Here is a 27,868-nt window from a genome sequence, read left to right as displayed (position 1 = left end):
GTAAAAGTCGGTAGAAAATGTTTAATAATTTTCAAGGAAGTGACAGAGCATAGTTTGCAGGTTTATGACAAGTTTCATTCTTTGAGTCGGGATTACTTGAAAAAATTCTAGTCAGTTGAGCCTCGGTTTCATACAATAAAAATACATTATGGAAAAATTACACAGAATAGATAAATTCACACACAAGTTTCACAAAGAGACACAGTAAAAACTGACAGTGTTCACAATGATATTGCAAACAGCCCATAGAGGGTTTTCTACATTATTTGGGTAAAAAGCACTTTGAAGACTAAAATATATCTTAAAAACACTGGAGTGAAGGCATTACATGGTGTTGTAGTCATAAAAGATTTGAGTGACACCGATCTACAGACAACATGATTGAACAACATGAGGTTGAACTCAGAGATACACATCAGTGCAGTAACAGACTTCATTGCTCACCACTTTTCTAAATCACAAGTCTGACTGGTTTGTATAAATACTATCACATAATAATGCCTTGTCTAAGAAAATATCTGATGGCTGTACAAATCACGCAACAAAACAAACGTCTAATAGCAGGACAGAGACGCTTTGTAGGCAGAAAGGAGCTTGCAGTCTTATTGGTATGAAAGTAGTTTATAAAATGTCTGAACATAATGCCCAAGTGTCATCACACAGCATTGGTTATTGTATTGCTAACAGTCAAACACAAGTGTAGGACATTCTGGTACCGTATAAAGACAACATGACAGACTTCAGGACGGTGCTGTTAGATTCAAGGACCTTGACTATATGAGAACGGGCTTTACAGAGGACATTATAAAACCTTTTGCTGGCAGAAAGCAGCTGCAAGTTACTTATGAAGAAATTAAGAAAAAGTTTGTAAACACTTTGTATCTGGCATCAACCTATACTTACTACAAAAACTGAAAAAAAATCTATTCACATTATGAAATAAGTTTCTCCTGTACTGACTAATAAAGGCACTTCCTCTTTAATCGAAGCTCTTGAGATGATAAATATTGGCAGTGATATCTGCTGCATTTAGAGGTTACACCTGCTCGACTGAGAAGAGAAAAACCTGACCATTTGGTGGATGATCACAAGTCCCACTGATTCCACCATAAACACTAAATGATGCCCCATGGCAGATGATCCGCTTTTCACAAAATCTTGTAGCAATACACCGACATACAGTACGTGTACGTGTCTTCAGCTTACCCAGGCTCAGAGGTCATATTCTGCTGCACACTGCTGGAGGTACCATTCATACAATTTCCCCTGTGGATTAAAATTGACTGTGTGAGATTCATAAATTTTGACAAATGAAATTTAGTTAGTTAATTTAAACCTGCATTGAAGTTATAATCATTTAGATATTTATGACATTTTGGGACTGGATATGGTCTGCTTTTTTGCAATAGCCATTCAATATATTTACATTCTGTAATGATCACTCTACATAGCGGTTTTATATTACTAACGAGTCTGCCATTCTTGCGCTGGATTCAAGTCGCCTTCCTATTAGAGCTGGGGTGGGGGGAATCCAATTTATGTCCAAACTGTGCAATTTTTTTTTGCAACAATTTTTAAAATGGATTCTTTTCACTAGAATCAATATTTTTATTTATTTATTTTACCAATGATTCACCTAAATATTCTGTTTATACGGTACCGCTGACTAGCGACTACATCATATCAGTTTCCAGCAAAACAGACCGAAAGCAGAAAATGCTGAAAATACGTGTTATGTTCTTTTGTTACAAATGAAATAAATGTCAGACTGACATGTGATGTGCATTTTTCTTAGAATACTGTTTGTTTTTAGAAATGTCTCATGATATATTGTTTCTACAAGTGTATTATTCAACTTCTGTTTTTGTTGAAGGAAAAGAAAATCACAATACTTCTAGAATCGCAATAAATGAAAATCGCAACACAAATCGAGCTTGTAAGCCAGCGTTACCCTTTGTAATTACTTTTTAACTGATAGAGAGCTGCAACGACGATTAGTTGTCAACTAAATAACAATCAGAATCGTCATGGGCGGCGCTAAACCACTGCAAAATAGCCTCGGAAAGGAACTTGTTTTGGTGGAACATGTGTATGTTCAAAAGCTGTTTTAGTCGTGCAACAGAAAACTCAGATTGGACAGATAGTCTAGCTAGCTGTCTGGATTTACCCTGCAGAGATCTGAGGAGCAGTTAACCATAGACCTCATAAATTCCAACACAAAGAAAGCGGAAGGTAACTGACATCGTCGAAAAGACATGCATCTTGCGGAATTTCCTGCAGCACTGGAGCAATCCCGGAAGTGGAACGTTGAGGATATAGACTACTGCAGCTTTAACTTTTGTACTAGACATAATGCATAATGGCACAAAGTGGAATAAACTAACCTTCTTAGTTTTGACGATATCCTGGATATAATCACTGTACTCTGCCATCGTCCTCTTCTCCTTCTTTGTCAGAGTCTTATTCCCTCGGCTAAGAATGAAAAACAATCACCACAATGTTCACTCAGAATTTCAATAATCACTTAAGTGTGTGTGTGTGTGTGTGTGTGTGTGTGTGTGTGTGTGTGTGTGTGTGTGTGTGTGAGAATATACAAACATTCTCAGGTAAAACCATCCATGTTCCAGCATTGCAGTAGTAATCTTAGTACTTTCTTACATCTGGTTGCTAATACACCAGATGTAGTTATTATCAATGACGAGTCCAGGGAGGTGCATATTTTGGAGGTAGGCTGCAGCTTTGATTCCAGCATGGAGGAGGCTTTCTACACCAAGGTAGTTAAATACCAACCGCTCCTAAACACCATCTCAGAGCTGGGCTATAGGTGCACACTACTGGTTTTCATATGTGTGTGTGTGTGTGTGTGTGTGTGTGTGTGTGCGTGTGTGTGTGTGTGTGTGTGTGTGTGTGAGAGACAGAGAGTGATGTGAATCTACCTTAATATAAAACACAAAAGCTCCTTGACAAAATCGAAGAAAAACTTATTTAGACATTTCTCTGAGGGTTAAGGTTATTTATGTTTAGGGTTTCATTTAAATTACCCTGGTTCCCATATGGACAATGTGTGGTGCATGTGTGCAAATCTTTAGGGCTGCAATTTACAAGTTATTTAGTTTATAGTTATTTAGATCACTTGTTCTAAAAGAAATACAGGAAACAATTCATTTTTGGCTCTTTTTTTTGTGGAAGAAATTACTTAAATAATTAATTATCAAAATAGTTGCGGATTCATTTTCTGTTGATCGACTAATTGATAATTAAATTATTTGTTTCAGCTCTGCGCGTGTATATTTGTATTGCATATTCGTAACACTCACCCTGCAAAATACTTTGCTAGGAAAAGCAGGAGGTAGCAAAAAGCTCCAAAAAAGATGACAAACACTACTTGTCCATCTTCTGGTATCCAGTCCCATGAATACATCACTATTCCCTGTGAGACAAACGTCGAGAGACACTCAGAAAATCAGGCACACTTCAAATTTGTTTTTCAAAATATTGAATGAGATGATTATATTTCATTGCAATGCTATTTGTTATTTCTACAAATATCACCTGCGTGACTGTCAGGACTTACTGTAAAGATGGAGAGGGTCCGAGCCAGTCCTTCACCCAACAGTTCTTCCAGCTGCTCTTTAGAGAAGGTGTTCAAAATGAAACTGAGGATGAAGAGGGCGGGAAGGAAAATACCCAGAGCGCCACACAAGAACGAGTGAAGACGGACGCTTTTGTTGTGAGTCACATCAGCCCTGCATGCACACGGAGGAAATCTGGTTTCAATATCACATTTTCTACTGCAGAGAATATTATCAGGTGACTCTTATCTCCTCCGTATACACCTGATATGGTTTAATAAGGGGGTAATTCAAACACAGTAACACATGCTTTATGTTTTCTATACTGTTTGGTTCTGCCTTACATTTGCACTATTTAGAATGTATTACTGTATTGTACATATTACTTATTTAAAAAAAAAATTGTATATATATTTTATATTATACTTGTTGTACGTGTCCTTATTGCACCATGGGTCGGAGAGAAACGTATTTTCACTTGCTCTGTATGTCTGGCACATATTGCAGAATTGACAATGAAGTCGACTTGACATGCTATGCTGTAGGTTGAGAGGTCAAACCTGTCCTGCTCTAGTCTGCTGCTGATGGTGGAACAAATAAGGTCACAGTCTTTCTCCAGCTGATCCAAAGTCTTCTGAACGGCCTGGTTGATGGTCTTCTCGATGGTCTGACACACCCCATCGATCTGGTTCACACAGCGACTCGGCTAAACAAGACAAAGGCTCATAAGCGCATCGATTTTTGAATAATTGTACACACATGTACAGTACAGCTGTGCATTTCAAAGAGGGAAGGTCTGGACAACAAATCCTGAGGGTATTTTGACTGACAAGCCATGTGCACTTAGCAGGAAGTGAAGCTACGCTTACTCAGCAAAAATAAATTGGAGGTCGGGAGGTGTCCACAAATCTACCATGTGGAGTACAGCTCTGTGATTGTGGATCACAAGATGGCGCAGCAATAACTCAGGACTGGGGCTGCCTTTTTCAAAGGTGGCTTATAAAGGGCCATGGTTTACAACCCTTGCCCCCTCCTCCTCCCTCCGCTCCATGGACAACTCTCTCAGTCATCATACTGCAAAATGAATCATCCTGTTTCAGCCTTCAAGAGCCACCAGGAAACCTGGAGTAGAGAATTTACATTTAAGGATCAATGGCTGTTAAACCCCCAAGGTAGCAGAGAGCTTTAAATCTAGACCCAAGATCAGCCTTGATATGTTAAAGGAAAACACCAGAATCAGCTCCAATCTGCTGAGGGGACTGCGTGATATAGGATTTTAGGATATAGGATGATTTTGACTTCAATTTTATTTTTAATAACGCACCAATGTGTCATCAATGTAACATACAGCAAGCAAACAGCCTTACCCTCTGTGGGTTGGGGATGTATATTGTAGGCATCTCAAAACCACATTTGTTGAGACCTGGACGGCGACACAGCTCCTGGACTATCTGCATCATCACCCTCTGCAGCAATAAACAAATATAAGTGATATTTTTATAATTAACTTGACTTTTTCTTGGCTACAAATATATTGCAATTGAAACCACTTATTAAGTGAACTTACCTGTCTGTCTGTTTCCTTGCCAGCTTCATCTGCCTTGCTGAGGTAGAACAACAGTTTGTCTCCGCATTTCTCACTCAGCTTCTCCACGATGTTGAGTGTGCGTTTGCAGAGCGCCTGGCCCATCGGGTCGAAGAACACAAATACCAAGTCGGCCTGTTCTCCTGCACAAAATAAACAAACAAACATCCATCAGAAAGAAACACAACAGCTTTAGCGTTGACAGTAACACTTTAAGCTGCAAAGACATACCCAACCAGGTGATGGCGCTGTTGACATCAAAAGGGTAGACCATGTCCCCGTCCACCAAACCCGGTGTGTCCACAAATGTCACCAGACTGAACTTCTTCTGCTTGGAGGTGGAGATCTCAGCAGACAGATAGTCCATAAGACCTGGAATATACAAACGCTGTGTGTGTGTATAGGTGCATCTTTCAGGATAAATGAATAGTAACAAAGACGGTTTTGAGTCCCCTGCAGGAAATGGTCACCCCTAATGAGTATATTATTATGTGCTAGTGGAAGCCGCAGTGCGGTCAATACTTGGGAACCTGAGGGAGGCCAGTGACATTAAAGATCAAGAACACAGTTAACTTTTTGTGCTTGCAGGTTTGCATAAATTGTGATTGAATTGCAAAAATGTTCAGGATGACCTGGATAAAGATGTATGTGGGCTGCACACATGCATTAACACATTTGACAGAAAGCATTAACACATTCTGGTTAAATTAAAACAGCGGCCACACCCTCACAGATAAAAATGTCTTCTTCTCTCTTTTTTTTTTTTCACGTTTGTTAGGTGTCAGTTTTTCTCACCGTCCCCTCTGCGGAGCGGTCTGTTGTCATGGTTACACACAACAGCTCTTCAACTGGCAGCTTTAGCGTGGGGACGTGGGACATAAAGCTAGCCAGTGAAGAACGACTGTGAGGCAACGCGCTGTGAGGGTTTCAATACTTCACCACAACCACCACACACGAGTCCCCCTCAAACCCCGACTCTAAGCACCAGAACAGGATCACTATTTGGAGACTATTGACAAAATAACCCCACTCACCAACACGCACCATCCCATCCTCCACACACACACACACACACACACACACACACACACACACACACACACACACACACACACACACACACACACAACACACAACACACAACACACAACACACAGGCCTGGGATGACACTGAGGCTGTTTCATAGGAAGAGGCAGGTGTTAACAGCCAGTACAAATCCCATCCTTGTGCTGCAGTGAGCAGGGCCGCTACTGCTGAGGCACATTAGCATTCCCTTATGTTTCTCTTACATCAGCATGGTCACAGTATCAATACATCTGCCTCCTATGACATGTCTTAGAAGTGTATTCCTACAGTCTTGCAATAACAAGCCATTATTGTCACGCCCAAGGTGACAGGATGACTGTTGCTCTCGTAGGAAAAAGATCATATATATGCAGATGTTATCAAGCAGCTTCATGTCAGATCTCCATAAGGTCTATACTTCCCTTACACATGCATGCATGCATCTTCGCATTACTAAAAAGTCAATTAAAAACTAAGTAAATTAAATAGCCTCAATACAGACATATTCATCCACACAGTTGAAGAAAGTCCTCGGAGTCTCCTGAAAGGTGAAAAGGAAACAAGAGCAATACTCGTCGATGGGTGCTAAGTTCCGTGACTGTAAGTGAGAAGGCTACACTGGAGGTCCTGTGCACGATGAAAAGGGCAAAGGCTGCAATAATGCTGCATCGACCTAGTCTAAAAGAGATCTTGTTGGACTAAACAGGTCAAAGCAGATGCAGAGCAAATATATCTAAAGGAAATGAGTAAACAACACGGCCAAAAATCTTTGTTGTCTAACAATATAGAGTCATTTGTGGATTCCCATGCAGCATGTAGTCTAAACTCTTGACAACAGGTTGATAAGATAAAGACAAAAAGACAGATTTACATCCTTTATGTAAGTCTAAAACAATATTAAGAAGTATCTCCAGGCATATCCCAAAGGAGACCAAACTGTATAATCAGCAGCTACTCCCACATAAGGATATATGGTGCTTTTCTGATGAGTCATCCTCAGTCCATGTGACAGGTAAACAAACGCCTGTTATAGTGCATTTCCAGAGGTGGCGTTGAAGTTCAAATAAAAAGCCTGCTTGTATTCCAGCAGCAGATGGTTGGTGTTGCTCAGGGCCTGCAGAGTGGAGCTGCTGCTGCTGCTGCTGGGCTGTGCCGTCTCGAATGGCTGTGACATTTCTCAGCAGCTCCTCCTGACTCCACTGCACTGCTGTCGATGGGGCGTGTGACTCACAAGCCATACCGTGAGCGCTCTGGTCCGCACCCAGTGAACCCTCACTCTCTACACTACACACTCACTGTCAAACGCACGCACATACATTAACCCCCTTCCCCCCCCAAGAAGGCACACCCAGACTTTCTGCACGACCACCTCAACATCCAGAGGCTTCAGAATACTGCTGTCGCACACAGAGCCAAGACCAATTACCTTACAACAATATCCCGCTAACTACGTCTCTTTCTTCAATGTCAGAGCAATCTCGACTGCCATATCACAAAAACAAATGGCACAAATGTAATGACAGGAGTGTGGTCTGAAAAAAGAAAACTTAATAAGTCAAAGAGATGACTCCGCGTTGACTCATCAAGGTGAAGCACCTAAACTCAAATTACAAAAGACTAACGTGTGATAGCCAGAAACATATAAACAACAACTCATGGTTACATTTCATGAGCAACACACAGGACTTAACAGCCAGAATTTCAGTCAATGCTATAGATGAAATGTATATTTAAATTGCTTTATCTAAAATAGCAGAACTCATAACTTCTGAACTTGAGCTGAGTCTGTAACGTACGCTTAGATTAACTTTAACAGTTCCTGGTAGGAAATATTAATGGGCCACACAGCAGAGCACTATCTTAAACCTCAAAGGAGCAAATCTCTGGCTGCAGCTTATGATTACATTCATCTCCTGCTCACTATTCCTTATGCTGCTTCTTCCTGCTGTTCTAGCAAATTTGAACACTTTATGCTCTCTTTGATGTTTTCCATCATGATGCCAGAGCAGGAAAAAAATAATTAAAAAAACACACAATCACATGCATTTTCTCCATTGCACACACTACAAAAGGGATGATAAAATGTTTTCAGCATTATGGACAAGTTAATGAGCACGTGTTGTGCACTAAGACTGCAGTGCTAATCTTCTCATCACACAAAAGGAAGGCATACTTTATGCTTGTTTCAGTATCAGAAGCAGGGAGATGCAACCCCACTAGATTTAAGTGATTATCCTCGCATGGATTACATTAAACATGTACTTAACTGTTCTATTGTGTGAGATATGTGATGCATCTTATTAGAAACAGAGCAACATGTATACATTCTGGTTAATTTAGGAACATAAAAATGGATTTCAGTCACTACATTATCAGAAGAACCATTGCAAATACTTTTAACAGTGTAATTTTCAGAAACCCATTATTAGTTACAGATGCTAGTATAAGAAGAAAAGGCTTACCTTTGAACTCAAGGAGTGGTCGAAAGTGAGGGTAGAGATGTAGCGTTGCATTCCCCTGTGAGAGTTAAAAAGACACTGTGAGAAATAACCTGAGGAGACAAATATTGATCTGCAGTCCGTCTGAGCTCCCACCCCACTACAACAGAGTCCTCTCTCTTCTTGGTATTTCACACTCAGTCTTCCACTGGTGCAGCTCAGTGCGCTCACTTTAGGCTTTTCCTGTATAAAGGAGATAATCCTTCCACTCTGCAGTCCTGCACTGCAAATACATTATTCATCTTCATCACCACAGCAGGATATGAACAGAGAGGCAAAAGAATAGAGAAAACGGAGAGACAGGTGTCTCCAAAGCCTGTTTATATGCTGCAAAGAGGCGTCCTCTCTCGTGTGTGTGTGTGTGTGTGTGTGTGTGTGTGTGTGTGTGTGTGTGTGTGTGTGTGTGTGTGTGTCTAATCAACAAAGCCCCTCATTGGAGCAGCATACAGAATTAGAAATCACCACTGACTGAGGGAGTGCCTCCCCATGCAAGCTGACATCGAACGCATCGCCTCATCAACCTTTATGACGGGCTGCAGCTTCAGTTCCCATTACTGAAGTTAGAAATTCATAAAAATCCCTCATCCACAAAACTGAGAAGTACCATCTGAATATGAAATACTGTTAATTAACAAACATTGATAGGACCTGGAAATAAATTATAAAAGCATTCAAATGAAGTGTGCAGCACAAAGCTGGTTGTATTTATAATGTCTCTCTTTTCAAGCATTAGCTGGTACTTTTGTTAGAGGGCTTTTCATTAGATCTTATGCACAATAAGTTCTTCTGTATGTTGCCCGTCTTCATGCCGTTCTTACCGTCAATGACTCTTTTTTGCGACCACTTGTGATGAATGTAAACCCCTGCGTTTCAATGGCGACACCTGTTTTCTGTATGTGCTCCTCAGCATACCTTAAATGACAGCAAGAGGCATCAAATGCATCAAAAACGATGTTGCATTTAGAAGTGCACAAGATCTAAAGCACCGACCCCTTATTCCTACATTGGCAGGTCTGCAACTACCTTAACAATTATAATTTCACAACTAATCATTAATAGTTTAGCATTAAATGTCAGAAAATAGTGAGAAATGTGGCCGGGTTGGTTCAGTTGGTACAGCAGTTGCACATAGAGGTTTATGCCTCGACGCAGAGGTCCAGGGTTCGAGTCCGACCTGTGACAATTTCCTGCATGTCTTCCCCCTATCTCTCCCCTTTCTCACCTAGCTGTGCTGTCCATTAAAGGCGGAAATGCCCCCAAAAAAAGTTGAATTATCCATTATTGCTCTTCAGTACACAAAGTACTATGCAAATATTACAGATATTAATCATAAAAACTGTAAAGTAGTGCTTCCTGTCAGAAAGAGTCCCAATTATTTCCCTAACCAACAAGTGCTGCCATACAAAAAAAAAAATACTGATTCAACCAATTTAACAGCAGCACTGGAAATAAAATAATAGCATATCAATGAGTACTAATTTGTCTAATATTTCCATTTCTGTTGACTCTCAGCCTTAAACACAGCACATCACCACACCCCCCACACAAAAATTATAAATATATAAAATATGTGAGGTCAGCAACAATTAGCATGATTGACAGCTGTGCTCCTTACGGAGGCATTTCAAAACACATTCCTGAATTAGCTGAGAGGAACATTTCAAATATAGCTAAGAGTTTTTCAACCCCTCAAACAGACACTACAGTAGGGCTGTGCGATATAACAATATTTTACCAAAAGTATAGCCAAAACAATTAGTCAATTAATCATTTAGAGGGTAAATTTAATTAGCAAGAATCTGGTAAGTGATTAGTTGTTTAATTTGTTTTTCTACATAAACGGAATAACTTTAGGTTTTAGAAGTTTTATTTATCCAACTAAAAAAGCTATTTCTATTTCCCTTGAGCTCTAAGAACTTGTGATGGACATTTTTCAATATTCTCTGACAATAAAAATAATAGTGCACCCCTAACTACTGCATACCATAGATATTTTGCTAATGTGTTGTTAATAACGTAACTATAGTGGTCCCTATCACAATATTTCTTAGGTTGTATTAGACTATTGTGGCAAATGTTGAATATCAATATCACAATATATAAGGTTCTAGAGACATCAAATTATGTGATAGAGGATTTTCAATCATACTGCCTACTTCTTAATGCCCATGTTCAATCAGAGTAGCTCAAAATGGTAAAACTTTTAACTATTTTCTCCCCTTTTTGTTTTCTGTAGCCTAATTCTGCAAGTAGCTTTTGTCAAAACACTCAACTGGCAAACAAACTAGACTAGATTGTTTTCCCCTGTCAACTTTGTAAATCTAACAAATCCACATTTCCTGTGTCTAAACTGCAATACAGCATCCAAACCACTGAGTCATGTGAGAAGATGATATTTCTGTGTCACTCGTTATCAAACTCTTTATTTACACATGGAGCAGAGCATGTGAAGCCAAATGGTACTGTAGATCCCATCAACTATAATATGTGTTACCAGTTAATGAAGGAGCTTTTCCCTGCTGAGTGGTTCCCCATTATCATCACAATGATCTTCTTTCTGGGAGGCAGGAGACGGACTCCGAGGCTGCTGGCAATCTTCACCAGGCCTGAAAACACCCACACACACACACACACACACACACACACACACACACACACACACACACACACACACACACACACACACACACACACACACACACACACACACACACACACACACACACACACACACACACACACACACACACACACAGTAAGCAGGGAATGCAGCAATTACAGTTGGATCATCACAATGCAATGTGTGTAAATGTGTGTGTTAATGAGTGGTCCTGAAATAGAAAGCATTGCTCTCATCAATAACCTTGTGGTAAAACTTTATTTAAGAAATAAGAGGTTTCCTTGAAAGAAAGATGTAATATTTACAGGGAAAACAAATCCAATGAATTGCTCATATAACCCTGAAAGTTTTCTAGTCAGGACAGGGCATGTTATGTGTATTTATTTGTCTACAGGTAAGCCTAAAATGTAATATGAGAAATACAATTTCTAGTCATGAATACAAGTACTTACATGGGTATAAAATAAGTGTTTCCTACAAACTAATTAGTGCTAAAACAATTAATCGATTAGTCAAACGACAGACTATTTTAATGATGTATTACTTTAAATAATTCTTTAAGCAAAAAGAGTGAAAAAATGTCTGATATTCTCTGGTTCCAGCCTCAACTAGGACAATTCATTGTTAGATACTTCTCATCAGAGAGGCCCGTTCCTGTTTCTGCCTCCTCTGTTATACCAGAGTTTACTACTGGGTACTAAATAACTCAGACAGGACCTATGGACAGGGCACATGCTGTAGTGAGATAACTCATTGACCTGCTATAAGACCAAAGTCTGAGGACAGGACATGGTGAACTAAGCTAACTGTTACTCATTGTAACAGGATCATTGTTGAGGACAACAGAGTTCTCCAAATATTTACCAGGACCATAAAACCAAGCGCACCCCCAGGGCCTGGGCTGAACACCTTATTATACAGTATATTACAGGGGGGCTTTGTTTAAGCCCTCTACCTCGTCTTTAAATCAAGTCATTACAAATACAAATACGCGCTGCCCTTCGGAGCTGCAGAGGAGCCACACCAGTGTTCAATGTCATGTTTGACACTGACAGACAGCTGCTGCACACCGACACCTACTATACACACCAACCGAGCAGCGTTTAAACTTCAAATTTCAGCCCCACCAACCACTAACTAAAGTTACATAACATCACAACTATGCGTGCTTGGATCTGCATACGGTCCAAACTTCGCTACAACGTTGACTCATATTCATCCACGTTATTGATTATTTACCGTTTTTGCTGTCGACATATAAACTGTGGCATTCTTTCAGTATCCTCTCACTCGGTGTGGTGATCGCAGACTCCAGAGGGTTTGCCACAGACCGGGGCTTTCTGCCCGACATTATGAACACAGCCACCAGCCGCCTCTCTGTTGTTTTCTAAACCACCAGGGGAAGAGTTTCAGTGTTGCACAAGGACTGTCTTGTGCGGATAAAGCGCCCTCCTGCGGTCAACCACTGACAGGACATCGAGGACAGACCAGACAGGTCTTGAAATACATCCATGGGACAGATTCACTGAACAGGCAACATGACTGCTTTTTAAGGAATTGAACTTAACCCTTGGACCTGCCTCGAAAATTGCTGACTGGATTACCAATAAGGCAAAGCAGGCAAATGTCCAGCCCCCGGCCCTCAGGGGCCCAACTAGTTGTCAGGTATCGTATAGGCTACCAAAAAATGGTGTAGCCTACTGCAGTGTAGTACTGAGTGTATTTTGTGCACTAGGCCTACTATTGTAGCACAGTACTCATTTCTTGTCTTTTTTTACTTGTCTTGGTCATGGAGTAGGCTAAACGTGGAGTAAACATTTTCCTCTGAAATGTAGAGGGTTAGAAGTATAAAGTAACTAAATATGGAAATACCCAAGTAAAGTAGGCTACAAGTACATCAGAACTGTAGCCTACTTAAGTGCACTATTTTAGTAATGTACTTACTTTCCATCACTGCTTTTACACCATGTTGCACACAGAAAACCAGGATTCTACTTGCTTATCAATATCAACTCTGTGTGCATAATTATTTATTATATAATTTCATGCTATTGTATAGCTTCAGCTGCCCACTTTTAACATCAACGCTTTATTAAGATGATTTTTGGTCAGCAACAAATGAAGGAGTAAGGGTTAGATTAAAGAGAAAGTCCACCCAACACCAAAACTAATATTGTTCTTGACACATGATTTTGGAAAGTTGTTTATATTATTTATTTGTGGTGTGAACATACAAGTGCCCAGCCCACATGGACTTACATAAAGGACACTAAAATAACGTTGCAGAAGTGAAACAACATTATAAAACATATAACAATTACTTTGCAAACAGAAACTCCTTGCTCCCTTTCTAAAACTTATCAAAAGTCTTTTATAATCAAGAAGCCATGCAGAGATGAAGAACATTTAAAGTTATACTACAGCACTTACTTTAAAAAAAAAAAATTAAGTGCTGTAGTATAACTAGCAGGAGACAAGTAATAATTGAGGTAAGTTTGGAGACATTACCTTATTTTATCATTAAATTAATAAATATTTTTGTTGTATCTCTTTTCGGTGTAGTAATTTGTAGACGGCCCTAAGCACTCGTCTAACTGCAGGTAGCAGCAGCAACAGAGAGCAGAAGAGAGCAGGCAAGTGTTCATAAACTTCTGGTGTACTTACAAACTTTCCAATCCATCGTTTTATGAGTACATAACCTATATGTACTAGTGTAGACGTTTGGTATCATTTCGGGCATTATTAGTGGGGTCATTTACGAGATACAAACGTGGGTCCATTAGCCCCTGCGCTAAGCTATTCAGCTGATAAAGCTACACTACGCTAACTCTCCCAATGTTAGACCCAGATGAAAAAAGCTTCTGGGGGGGTGTTTGGCTCGAGGTCATGGTGCAAAGGACCCTAGGATGAAATTACTCCGAACCATCACTTTAACTAAAAACCATAGCCCTTAAATTATCATATAATGGCCAATAACACATAAAACACTGTGTCTTCAGTCTCACCTACATCACAGGCTAAATAATAAAGCCTATTCTCTTTGGAGATTAAAACTATGTGTTGCTGTGGATAATGGTGTACCTGAATGTAACTGTGCAAACAGAGAGACTCTACTACAGTTGTTTTTTGAGACAATGTGTTAGTAGGGTAGGTAAAAGTCAATTTATGTATTACTGAGTCTGGTAAGTCAAACATTTTTTGTTTTCTATTACACCCAAATGAGGTTTTATTTGGAAGAAAGGCTTTCAGCTGTGAATCACAGTGTTCCTGGAGCTCCTACAATTACATTTTTAACTGTGGAGCAAGCTCCAGGATCTGTCTGAGGATGACATCATCATCACACACTGCCTGCTGCTCACTCGATATACAAGAGTGGCGATATAGAATTGTGTAATTCTACTTTGGGGTGGATTTTTACTTTCAGGCTAAAATTGCCAGACTGTTGCATAAGGAAATTCTCAGAGACTCCTGTAGGATTAAAAGTTTTTGGCCGATACTCTTTGGGTCATGCATGCATAAGAGCATGCCGTTAAAACCCCTCATAGCTGATATTAGGAGCAATTAAGAGTAATTTATGTTGAAAATGTACTCGTGTTTAGCTATAAGTTGTTCTATTATATACCTAAAGCTATGTAACTCTTTGATGTGTTATAGAAGGCCATAAACAGAAACATGCATTCATGTTTTTTATAGTAATCAAATTTGATTTATTCTTACATTTTCTACTGACTTGATAGGTTGAAAGCACCTAAACAGACCTATTTATATGTCCACACATACAATGTATTAAACAAAATATATTATGCTACTAATTCCAAACTTGTGTATGAATCTTAGTGTACTCTAGTAGTCTAGTGCTCTGCTGATCATAATTTTTTCTGGCACATGAATGGAGAACATATGTAGGAATGGGTTATACATCAAGTAATGTGTCCCATTCAGTCCATTTAGACAACAAAGAAATTTTCTTTATTTGGGTCAGCAGTCTTTAAGGAGTTAATGAGTCTACCCCTCTGCAGCAGATTATATGCTGCACCTTACAATAGGCTGCCATTATGCAAGTGCTTCGACTGAAGTGGAACATCTATTATAAGTAGTCCATTCAAACATTATTTTACGACAGCTTCCAAAATGAGCATCTATGAGGAGTCTACGCAATCAAAGAAAGAGGTGAGTTCAAATCGACACTCAAAAACCATTTAATAATACCAGAGAAGGCTGCAAAGGAAATGTGTGCTTTGTTTTGAACTTCAGCTAGTTTTGTATGTTTGCCATTCAGACATCCAAAATAATTCTTTTTTTACTGCGATGAAATGTAGGCTATGTGGAGTAGTGGGAGGATTTGCATGACAGGTGTTGGGGTTTATTTTTATTTATTTATTTATTGTTATACTAATTGGATAATGCTCAAATGAAGGGTCGAAGAAAGCAGCGGAGCTTTGGCAGCTAAAATGTGAAATACGCCTCAGACCAAAAAAATTTGCAAAGTTGCACTACTTTGGACTGTCTTTGACTCTTTTCCTGCTATTGGTTGCTGTGAGCATTAGGCAGAACATAAAGTAATCTCTGAGATTATTCCTTCACAGTGCTGTGCAATGCGAGAAAATCTCAGAGCTGAACCGGGCAAACACAACACTTTTCATCAGACTCACCCCGGGTCAATTAAGTATAATGCTAACTAATAACATTACCGTCGCCAAAATACCCCCAAGAATCAAATCCCCTACTTCACCGTTATCTTCACCTCTGCTGAAATGTTAAATTCGTTAACGATCATACGACACAATGTCTCTCTCTCTCTCTCTCTCTCTCTCTCTCTCTCTCTCTCTCTCTCTCCCCGGCACACACACACACACACACACACACAAACGGTCCGGTTCTGGTGGTTGATGAACGGAGATATGTGCTGTTCAGCTCTCATAACGGGCCAGGTGGGTAGCGCACCGCCGTGAGTCAATGTCTGATTACTCCACATTTTCATTGTGATATTTTGTGATTACATTCTGAATCTGCCCGTTCTCTGTCAGGTAAACAGTAGTAGGTAGGCCTACAATGTCTTCCTCTGATGTAAGTAAGTGATTTGGGGTCCTTCTGTAAGTAATTTTGGGGTACAATTTGGTTTTGAAGAACACAAGCCAATCAATCGCCTGTTCCAAACAGGCACATTTTCAACAGACTCTGTAGATGTTGTCTACACTGAATTAACCTGCATTAAGAACTTTAAATTTTATTTAATGTTTTTTGGGAAATCGTAGTCTATGATGCAACTTTAGAATGCGTGAAATCTTGATAAAAACAGAATAATGGAGCTGATTCTCTAAGGACACTTCATGACAACAGATCACTTGTATCACCCTCAGGATTAACTCATCCGCCCGTCATGATTTAATTTGAGAGCAAACTCTATACATGGATACAAGGATAGACCTACTCAACGACAAACTACAAACAATATTGGACTTTAAACAAAACATCAGCAACAAAATGTTAAAAGAATTTGCGGATGAATATCAACCTTTGCTTATTAAAGAAACCAAAGATTAAAAGCAACCCAAGGTATGTGGATTATCAGAAAATAAGAGTTTTAAATTATCATCTGTAGACACGCAATGATGCAGCTTTCTATCCATGATTATATATGTAAATACTTGTTTTGTATCTCTTTTTTATTGCAGTTTCCCAACAAATCACTTCTGCTGGCTGCGTGTGCTGCGTGTATAGGGGGAACCTTTCAGTATGGATATAATATATCTATCATCAATGCTCCCACAATGGTAATAACCCTACTCTCTGTCACTGGACAGTATTAACACTATTGTAGCCTACTCATGTTACAAACCTAATAGATTAGTCAGTAGTTAGTTATTAATAAATGACACATAAGTGACACGTTTTCCATTATTTAGTAGGTCTACATATCCACTACATGTCTGGTAAATATGCATGCACAAATGTATCTTTTTAATATTTTAGATCAGGGATCATCATTTTTATTTCACCTGCTCAATGTGCATGTTGTGTTTTTCTTTTGTCTCCAGCATGTGCAGAATTTCATCAACCAAACCTGGAGGGAGCGTTACCAAACTGACATATCAGCAGATGTTCTCACCCTGCTTTGGTCCACTATTGTGTCTATATTCACCATAGGAGGACTTCTAGGAGTGACAGTCGGTGGGACATTATCTGTGAAGCTGGGGAGGTATACAGAAAGATGATATGGCATATTTTGGCAAAATTATCATATTTTCCATAGCCTATTGTATTTCAGTTATAAAGCTGTAATATAATGCTTTTCCAGGAAAGGGACGCTGTTGGCCAATAATATATTTGCATCAATGGCTGCTCTGCTAATGGGTCTAAGTTACCCTACAGGATTATTTGAATTACTCATCATTGGACGTCTTCTCACTGGAATTAATGCAGGTAAATAATCTAGAAATGCATTTAAAGAGTGTATTTATACATGCCAGTTATACACATCTCCCTATTTAAATAATCGGTAACACTTTACTTGACAGTACCGACATAACCATGACATGACACTGTCATAACTATGATATGACACTGTCATGAATGTGTCATAAACCTTATAAACAAGTCATCAACGTTTATGACTTCTGTCATTAAGTGTCTTTCGTTTTTTGTCATGACAAGTTGACATTGTTGGGCTTGTCTTGGTCATGACAACTTGACATTAAATTTGTCTTGATTATGACACTTCGACATTAATCAAAGTGTCATTACCAGAAGTTGTCTTGGTCATGACAAGTTGACATTAAATTAGTTTGGGATGTCTTTGTAATGACAACTTGACATTAACCAGGATGACATTACCAGAGGATGTCTTTGTCATGACAACTTGACATAAACAGAAATTCACCTCTTTTTGTATTCATGACATTTTGACCTAATGATTATTATAATTAGATGTGCAAGATTAGAGACCAATTCTAGCACTTTTTCAGATAGATGTCTGACAGGAAATTTCACAAAACTGGGTCTCATGACACTGTTATGACAGTGTAACTAATAAATATTTTGACCTCAAGTAGTCGTACCAATTGTATTTGTCATTAAGATATCATTGATAGGACTTGCTGTCATGACAACATTATGACAGTGTAACTAATAAATATTTTGACCTCAAGTAAAGTGGTACCAATTGTATTTGTCATTAAGATATCATAGATAAGACTTGCTGTCAGGACAACATTATGACAGTGTAACAAAAACATTCTTTGACTTCAAGTAAAGTGGTAACATTTTTATTTGTCATTACCATCTTATGACAGTGTAACAAATACATTCATTCATGACAGCAAGTCTTATCCATGATATCTTAATGACAAATACAATTGGTACCACTTTACTTGAGGTCAAAATATGTATTAGTTACACTGTCATAATGTTGGCATGACAGCAAGTCTTATCTATGATATTTTAATGACAAATACAATTGGTACCACTTTACCTGAGGTCAAAGAATGTATTTGTTACACTGTCATAATGTGGTAATGACAGCAAGTCTTATCTATGATATCTTAATGACAAATAAAAATGTTACCACTTTACTTGAGGTCAAAGAATGTTTTCGTTACACTGTCATAATGTTGTCATGACAGCAAGTCTTATCTATGATATCTTAATGACAAATACAATTGGTACCACTTTACTTGAGGTCAAAATATTTATTAGTTACACTGTCATGATGTTGTCATGACAGCAAGTCTTATCTATGATATCTTAATGACAAATACAATTGGTACCACTTTACTTGAGGTCAAAATATTTATTAGTTACACTGTCATAATGTTGTCATGACAGCAAGTCCTATCAATGATATCTTAATGACAAATACAATTGGTACCACTACTTGAGGTCAAAATATTTATTAGTTACACTGTCATAACAGTGTCATGAGACCCAGTTTTGTGAATTTCCTGTCAGACATCTATCTGAAAAAGTGCTAGAATTGGTCTCTAATCTTGCACATCTAATTATAATAATCATTAGGTCAAAATGTCATGAATACAAAAAGAGGTGAATTTCTGTTTATGTCAAGTTGTCATGACAAAGACATCCTCTGGTAATGTCATCCTGGTTAATGTCAAGTTGTCATTACAAAGATATCCCAAACTAATTTAATGTCAACTTGTCATGACCAAGACAACTTCTGGTAATGACACTTTGATTAATGTCGAAGTGTCATAATCAAGACAAATTTAATGTCAAGTTGTCATGACCAAGACAACTTCTGGTAATATCACTTTGATTAATGTCAAGTTGTCATAATCAAGACAAGCCCAACAATGTCAACTTGTCATGACATAAACCGAATGACACTTAATGACAGAAGTCATAAACGTTTATGACTTGTTTATAAGCTTTATGACACATTCATGACAGTGTCATGTCATAGTTATGACAGTGTCATGTCATGGTTATGTCGGTACTGTCAAGTAAAGTGTTACCAAATAATCTTTATACATATTTGTTTTGAACATTGCATGTCAAACCTCTCATATGTAGCTTTAATCATGTTTTATTTTCACAGGCATTGGCCTTTGTGTTCAACCTCTGTATTTGGGTGAAATAGCTCCAACTGCATTTCGTGGTGCCATGGGAATGGGAACTTCTATTTTCATCACTGGTGGGATCTTGACTGGACAAGTGATTGGCCTCAAGTAAGTTAACTCTAGGCATATTTGATTTTCACACAAAATATTAACCTTTCCGTAGCATCTGTGTTTGCAAGATTGATTTTGTTTAGACATGTCTGTGATTTCACAGAGAGCTCCTGGGTAAAGAAGAGCACTGGCCCATCCTGCTCTCCACCACATGTATCCCAGCATTGCTGCAGCTCCTGATCCTACCCTGGTTCCCAGAGAGCCCGCGCTACCTGCTCATTGACAAAGGAGATGATGAGGGATGTAAGAAAGGTAAATTTACACTGCAACTGCTGCACAGTTACTTCCTTTTCAAAAATATGTGTGATTTTATATTTGGCCTGCAAAGCTGGATGTAGTGCACATGACAGCGTAGTTTCAAAGGCTGAGGACTCCCTTTGTCTGGAATCACCAGAGGCAGAGAAACATTTGTCCTCATGGTAGTGAGTTCAAGCATGTGATAACATTCTGGTAACACCAAGATGATGTGAAATGGTTTGACGCTGGAAACCTTTTAACCAGATTCTCAATAACAGCCCCTGTAGCCTGACCTGATGACAAGAATAGTGTATGTGGAGAAAACTACAAGCACGCTTGTCATGTGTTTTCCTGCCTGCAGCCCTGAAGCAACTTCATGGTATAGCTGGCTGTGATGGCGAATGGGCGGATATCGAGAAGGAGAAAAATAATTTTGTGGATTTCCAAGCCAAGAAACCCTGGGAGCTCTTGACTGATCGTAGTGTCCGCAGGCAGCTTCTCACCATCTTGCTGCTCAACGCTGCACAACAGCTGAATGGCATCAATGCTGTACGTACACGATCATATACCCTGTTGTCTTTCAATATCCTCTGTCCTGCTGTCTCTCACAACGTGGAATCTATTTCTCAGTGCCAACATTGCCAACTATTAAGAAATACCAACAAAGATTACTAAAAGATTGTTTTTTTTAAAGAAAAAAATCTTTTTTTTGACTCCATGCGGGCGATAGCCGTGGCCAGAGACTAGATTATGTTTTTGGGTTATCCGTACTATTCCTGTGAACGCGATATCTCAGGAACGTCTTGAGGGAATTTCTTCACATCTGGCACAAATGCTCACTTGGACTCGTTAGATTTTGGAGGTCAAAGATCAAGTTCACTGTGACCTCACAAAACACATTTTTGGCCATAACTCAATAATTCCAACGCTAATAATGACAACATTCTCACAACTAATAGGATAAAATAATGAAGTGATGAGATTTTTTATCCAAAAGGTCAAAGGTCAACTTCACTGTGACATCATAATGTTCTGCGTAAACACTTTTCTGGCCGTTATTAAATACCACAACTCAGGAACAGAAACTGAGACATTTGTCAGATGGTGAATTGGTAACACTAATCTTAAACTGTGGTGATTGTTTGGATCTTCTGTGCTGCTGGGTTTAAGATGTGTGTGACATATCCACGTTTCGCCCAATAATAAACTTATACCTTTTGTTGAATTCCTTCCATGTCTTCTCTATATATATATATCTTATATGAGTCTGGACAGACATGAATGTAAACTGTGACTTGACTGGTTGGCAGAGGCAAACAACCGCTATTTCTAGTTTATTTGTAATGTGTTTTTTTTTTGGTCTATATTTCCTGTAGATTTACTTCTACGCAAATTACTTGTTCAGACAATCTGGTATCCCCGCTGATAAAATACCATATGTGACCGTTGGCACTGGTGCCTGTGAATGCATCACAGCTTTAACATGTGTAAGTATGAGTTTTAAATTATATTTTTGTGTCCATTACTTTCTTACAGTTCTGATGTTCCTTCATGCTACAGAAAAAAGATAAATAACAGTAGGTGCCAAACAACAAGGATAAAACAGTCAAGACCTTTCTAATAAATACATCAAGATTTGGACTAAAGTTTGGAAAGTTAGAGCACTTCTGAAATAGAGTAAAACAGAACACCAAAGTGGAAAATTTTCTTTTTTAGAAATACAAATAGAACAGGAACATGACATAATACTGTACATAAAGGAAACAAAACATAAAACACAGCAAGGATGAATAAAATTAGCAAAACGGCACATACAATGTAAAACAGGACAGAACAAAACTGACAATATCCCATAAAAGGTCAAAGTTAAATTCAGAGAAAGCCTGGAGAGTCTATTTAGTCTTGTGACATGCTGTGTCTCACAGGGTATGCTCATTGATCGTCTGGGAAGGAAAGTGCTCATTACGGGAGGATACACACTGATGAGTATCTGCTGCATTTTATTCACGCTGACGCTCTCTTTCCAGGTGACTAACCTCATTGTACAAAAATAAGATACAGTATTTAAACCATTGTTTTATGCAATATCTCACATTTGACCATTAAGAACATAAGACTTCTACTTTGTGCTAACATTTCTTTCGTGTGATTTTCTTTCTCTCAGGATGCCAGCCCAGTATTTCCATACATGAGCATGGTGTGTGTATTTGCTTTTATCCTGAGTTTTGGCTTAGGACCAGGTAACTAACTTTTTCATCCATTGGAGTCTTTCCTTAGCAGCTGCTGTTGCACCACAGTTATAACTAATGGGATTTCTTTTGTTGTTTGTTGGTTCTGTGAAGGTGGCGTGACAAACATTTTGACCACTGAGCTATTCACACAAACGGCACGGCCTGCAGCGCACATAATTGCAGGATCATTGAACTGGTTGAGCTTCTTCTTTATCGGCCTGGGCTTCCCTTTTATTGTGGTAGGAGTCCAGAAAGTATATCTTAATTTTTAAAGGTTTTGTCATTATCTTTGAAAATTTGGAAACAAAACTTAAAAGCTTGGATGTTTGAGAGATTTGGACTCACTTGTGTTTTATTCTGTTTTATTTGCACAGATTGGGCTGCAGCAGTACTGTTTCCTGGTGTTCCTGGCCGTCTGCTCCTTAATGGCGATATACATTTTCCTTTTTGTTCCTGAAACCAAGAACAAAACCTTCGTGGAAATCCAGAATGAGTTTCAGTCCAGAAAGGCCCGCAGTGCTGATGGGGCAGGGACGACACTGTTATCCACTTTTATATGAAATCCATCCATCCATCTTCGTCCGCTTATCCGGTGTCAGGTCGCGGGGGGAGCAGCTCAAGCAGGGGACCTCAAACTTCCCTTTCCCGAGCAACATTAACCAGCTCCGACTAGGGGATCCCGAGTCGTTCTTTTATAGGAAATCAATTAAAAAATGTTATGTCTCACAATATTTACATTATGTCACAAAGATGAGTAACTAAAAATGAGGATTTATAGTCCACATACGCACAACAAAATAGATGAGATACTGTGAATTTCAGAGATGTAGGCTTTACCGGGTAGCCATAATTACGTCTTTTTAGTTCACTTACAGATATAGCCGCATAAATCAAAGTTATCTTAATTTGTAATATTTTGGTATGATCAATGTTGGTTTGTATAACTTTTATAAAGAGTGCTCTATTGAGACTTTTCAATAAAGATCAATTTATTAAAAGCAAGCTTATGCTGTATTAGTGAACTTACAACTACTACAACTATGTCGCGACTCATTATTAAAAACCTCCATAATGGGTAAGTAGCTCGCCCGGATTTCAGCAGACATTTTGTTTCGTTTCAGTCCTGTAGATAACCTAACTGTATCTTGTGCGCAGATGAAGGAGGAGAGGTTCAGGACGATTTTTGCTGCTTTTGGCACCGTTACAGACTTCTCTCTGAAGTTTACCAAGGACTGCAAGTTCCCCAAGTTTGGCTTTGTGGGTTTCAAAGTTGAGGAAGATGAGAAAATATGTGTTTGTATGAATCTTAGTGTACTCAAGCAGTCTAGTGCTCTGCTGATCCGGATCTTTTCTGGCACATGAATGGAGCACATTAGGATTATGTCTGTATGTTTGAATAGGTTTCCTATTTAATCCATTTAGACAACAAAGGGTGAATATTATTTCTGTATTTGGGTCAGCAGTCCCTTGTTTAGCCTCAGCAGGAATGTGCTCTAAGAAGTTAATTAGCCTACCCCTCTGCAGCTGAGATCATATGATGCACCTTACAATAGGCTGCCATTATGCAAGTGCTTTGACTGAACATCCCTTATAAATGGTCCATTCAAACAATATTTTACAGCAGCTCCCAAAATGAACTTCAATGAGGAGTCGACGCAATCAAAAAGAGAGGTGAGTTCAAATTGACCCCCGAAAACCATTTTTCTAGCAAGGAACACACCATCAGCTAAAATATGTTTGAACAATTTATTTATGAAAGATGATTGCTGCACGTGAAGTCGCTTGTAGCTAGATAGATAGATACATTGATTTTTATTGATCCCAAAAATGTGAAATTACAGTGTTACAGCAGCAAAATATCAGACACACAGCACACATACAGAATATACATGAAATGATAGAATATAATGTACATGAAATAATGAATAGGATAGAATACAAGAACAAATATTTAAAATATATACAAGCTAGTTATCCGTTGTAGGGAAGCTTCGGTAGGGAATTCCCCGTAGCACCCAGGCACGACAGACTCTCTTAGGACCTTAAGGAGAGGAAGAAAAAGGGTGGTAGGGAGGGGCACAGAATGCAAAAGAGAATGAGAGGAGAGGGTTAGGTGAGTATTTATAGGAAACTGGTAGAGGCATGGCTGAGGAGTGGCCTTGCTCCCGAAATCCTGCTATGTAACTTTCATTCACAAGCAAGGACCACACTATCAACCATTTTTCAATGAAAGATGATTGGCGTGCGAGGCGTGAAGTCACTTGTTGTTATTGGTTTGCTGACTGTGTTGTGGGGAAGCTTTGGTAGAGAATCTGCTGTAGCAGCCGGACATGACAGACCCCTAAAACCTCCACTTACTTGAAAGGAGATAGAGTGGATCTGAGACGTTGTGATCTAATCGGATGTAGCAATGAATGACTGGGGGACTAATGGCCCATGATTTGTATTAATTGTACTGGTATGCCATGTTACATTACATTACATGTCATTAAGCTGACGATTTTATCCAAAGCAACTTCCATTAAGTGCATTCAACCATGAAGGTATAAACTCGGGACTCCATGTGGAAGACTAATGACGAGCTAAACAGATGTGAATGATTGTGAGGATCAACTGTCCATGATTTGTATTACAGTAAGTGTTCTGGGATGCCATTTCAGGAGGTTGAAATCGTGGCTCCAATCCTGAAGGAATGTCCGAAGTAATGAACTGGAGAACTGAGTACATGGTTGAAGTGCTGGTGGAACCATAATCGAGTAGTCACTTGGGCTGACGCAGAGATGAAGAGAGGCTCTGTCAATGTTATCTTTGGAATTTCCAGAGTTGCGAGTAGTTTGCAAGAGTCTCGAAAGGATTCAGTGATTGGACTTTGAAGTAAAGGCGAGTGTAAGCTGACCGGATTGATTGGCCTAGCTTGCTTTAAGAATAGCCTACCATGGAGTCGTTTGAGAAATAAGACTGGAATGTACGTGTGACAGCATGGCAAAGCAGTTTTGCCGCCTATCAGGTGTAGGCGGCTTAAGATGCTTTTGCTGCACCTTTATCCAACGAATCTAAATCTGAAATCCCAAGAATATAAATGTATTGATGTCGCTATACTACAGGCAATATATATTTATATCTATAGCTCTCATCTGGAAGAAATTGGAGGCACCTTCAATTGGTGCTTGGATCAGTATGGCGGAATATATGTCCATGGAGGGATTGACTTAAACTAAAAAACTAGGGATGCACCGAAATGAAAATTCTTGGCTGAAACCGAAAACCGAAAAAGAGGAAACCAAGACCGAAAACCGAAAACCGAAACACCGAAAGAAATTATGCCAATTATTAGTACCATTGCATTTATGGCTATGACTGTGTACTAACTTTACTAAAATCAAGGCATTGCAATTGTATAAATTAATATTAAAGTTTAATTAAAAAAATATCTAGCAGAAATATGGCTACAATCTGATAGTCACATACAGTATATAGTAGCCTAAGAACAGAATAGCTTACCTATTGTTATTATTATTTGAGGCACTTTCTTGCAGGATTTCACTGAACATATCAAACAACGAGGGTGCATGCCCCTCATCTGGTGCAGAGAGACGAGTCTTTTTGTCTGCGCTCTGAGCTCCTCCTGCGCTGGGCGCTGCTCCGTGCGCGCTCCGTCTCCACGCGGGTTCTCCACATCCATCGCGGCCTGGATCATTTCTCGTGCGCCGTGCTTTATTTCCGCATCCAAGTAATGGTCTTTATAATGTGGATCAAGTACAGTCGCGATGAAGTGCAGAGGATCCGAATAGATCTCACTGAAACGTGTGCTGACAGACTCTAAGGGCTAGATTTATCAAGCCGTTTGCGCCTGTTTCCAGGCGCTAATTGGTCGCAAAAACGGACGTAACCGATGCGGGCTATTTACAAACAAGGTGCACTTGGGTAAAATCGCAGATTGTCTGCCACATAAGCGAGAAGAGACAAGTTGCGCTTTCAATATGCGTTCGTGGGAGGGTCGTGGGGAAAGTGGGAGTTCCACCCAAAAAGGTGGGAGGATAAGCGCAAAGTGCACCTAATTATATATTCCGTGGTATTTACAAAGACTGTCAGTAAGAACGCGCCTCTATTCTGCGGGGGAAATTCTCCGCCTCTTAAAAGCAGGTCTAAACCAGCCGCAGTCGAGTTTCCTCGTAGAACTTTATATGCCGCTGGTGAAATGGCAACAGTAATTTGAGCAAGACGAAGACATAGGCGAGGCTGAAAATATTTTTAACACAAGAATCACACTTTGTCAGTGAACACAACATCATTTAGCATTACAGATCAAGCAGCCATGCAATATTAGAGTTACTGGAAGAAATCAAAGATGAAATTGCATCTCCCACTCAGCGTTCACATCCCATTCCAGCAGTTGTTAAACTCCTCGCTACATTACAAATATTGGCATCAGGATCATTTCAAACAGTCATAGCATCAGCAGTGGGAATATCGCAGTCTGCACTCAGCCGTATCATAGCACATGTACCGCTTTGCTACAGCGCAATTTACGGTCTAGTGGGCGGAGAAAGACGCTGATTGCCTGATGGGTGTCAGGGTTGATAAATACTACGCAAAATGTGGAAGCATAGCGTGCGCTATTACCGAACTCGCATAAACAGACGCAGCGCAAACTGCGCTAGTGTTAGTAAATCAGGCCCTAAGAGCGTACTTTTCATTGTTTTCACTCCGTGGTCCGTCTCAACCTCTTTGCTTAGGAGACGCTTTGCAGGTGGAACGGATCGGGTACTGACACACATGCAGGTCGCGGTTTCTGTTTGCATCATCACAACATTTCGGCCGTATTGTTTCGGTGATAAAAGTATTTCGGGCGAAAATTTTCGGTGGCCGAATATTCGGTGCATCCCTATAAAAAACTAATTGGGGGTGTATGAGAAAATTTGGAAACCATTTGACCAATTTATTTTTTTAAAACGTAGGGGAGCTACAGAGGGAAAATACAGGATAGGAGATCTAATATTCAATATGTGGTGAACCCCAGAAGGGCAAAGGACTGGGGCATGTCTTGGAGGGTAATAGCAGAGGTACAATTCTTGTGTATCATAGCCTTGTTGGAGGTGCCATTGTTCTGTGCATATGATACTGTCATATTGTTTGCATTTTGTTTTTTGGCTTTTGTAATACAGAAGATGTTGGAAGAGAGATTTTGTTGTGGGATGGGACGAGGGGTATTATTGTATTGCAGAGAAAACAATAAAAACATTGTTAAAAAAAATTACCGGAAAAGGAAAGTAATATTTAGAAATGTAAATTGAAAAGTATTATGTTAAAGAGCTGTTCGGTGTCCGTTTGTCTGTTATGAACATTGTTACTACAGCATTGCATTGTGGGAT

At 39.3% G+C, this 27,868-nt stretch overlaps 3 protein-coding genes across 4 annotated transcripts in view; 2 read left to right on the top strand and 1 right to left on the bottom strand.

Moving 5' to 3' along the window:
• The window catches only part of LOC120560137 (apoptosis-inducing factor 3), a 97,434-nt gene that overhangs the window by 22,226 nt on the left and 47,340 nt on the right, over positions 1–27,868 (top strand). The window lies entirely within an intron of this gene.
• Positions 2–12,729, bottom strand: si:dkey-98f17.5 (uncharacterized protein LOC569123 homolog). The gene is made up of 12 exons (XM_039802331.1): positions 12,581–12,729; positions 11,216–11,327; positions 9,540–9,633; positions 8,686–8,740; positions 5,389–5,529; positions 5,140–5,300; positions 4,940–5,038; positions 4,133–4,278; positions 3,575–3,746; positions 3,318–3,430; positions 2,385–2,472; positions 2–1,266 (listed from the first exon to the last, which is right to left on the bottom strand). The coding sequence occupies exons 1-12, from the start codon at positions 12,690–12,692 to the stop codon at positions 1,213–1,215; spliced, it is 1,347 nt and encodes a 448-aa protein (XP_039658265.1). The 5' UTR covers positions 12,693–12,729; the 3' UTR covers positions 2–1,212.
• LOC120560140 (solute carrier family 2, facilitated glucose transporter member 11-like) lies at positions 15,380–23,528 on the top strand. 2 transcript variants are annotated; one of them, XM_039802330.1, is made up of 13 exons: positions 15,381–15,511; positions 16,702–16,897; positions 17,017–17,115; positions 17,380–17,540; positions 17,640–17,764; positions 19,896–20,025; positions 20,132–20,280; positions 20,627–20,814; positions 21,642–21,752; positions 22,191–22,292; positions 22,430–22,505; positions 22,608–22,735; positions 22,871–23,528. In XM_039802330.1, the coding sequence occupies exons 3-13, from the start codon at positions 17,113–17,115 to the stop codon at positions 23,054–23,056; spliced, it is 1,359 nt and encodes a 452-aa protein (XP_039658264.1). In that variant the 5' UTR covers positions 15,381–15,511; positions 16,702–16,897; positions 17,017–17,112; the 3' UTR covers positions 23,057–23,528. The 2 variants fall into 2 exon arrangements, with proteins under 2 accessions (XP_039658263.1, XP_039658264.1); XM_039802329.1 differs by lacking the exon at positions 16,702–16,897 and having other exon boundaries at positions 15,380–15,511.

The sequence above is a fragment of the Perca fluviatilis genome, chromosome 6 (assembly GCF_010015445.1).
Source record: "Perca fluviatilis chromosome 6, GENO_Pfluv_1.0, whole genome shotgun sequence".
In the NCBI taxonomy this organism is placed as follows: Eukaryota; Metazoa; Chordata; class Actinopteri; order Perciformes; family Percidae; genus Perca; species Perca fluviatilis.
This window is presented reverse-complemented; position numbering and strand designations above follow the sequence as displayed.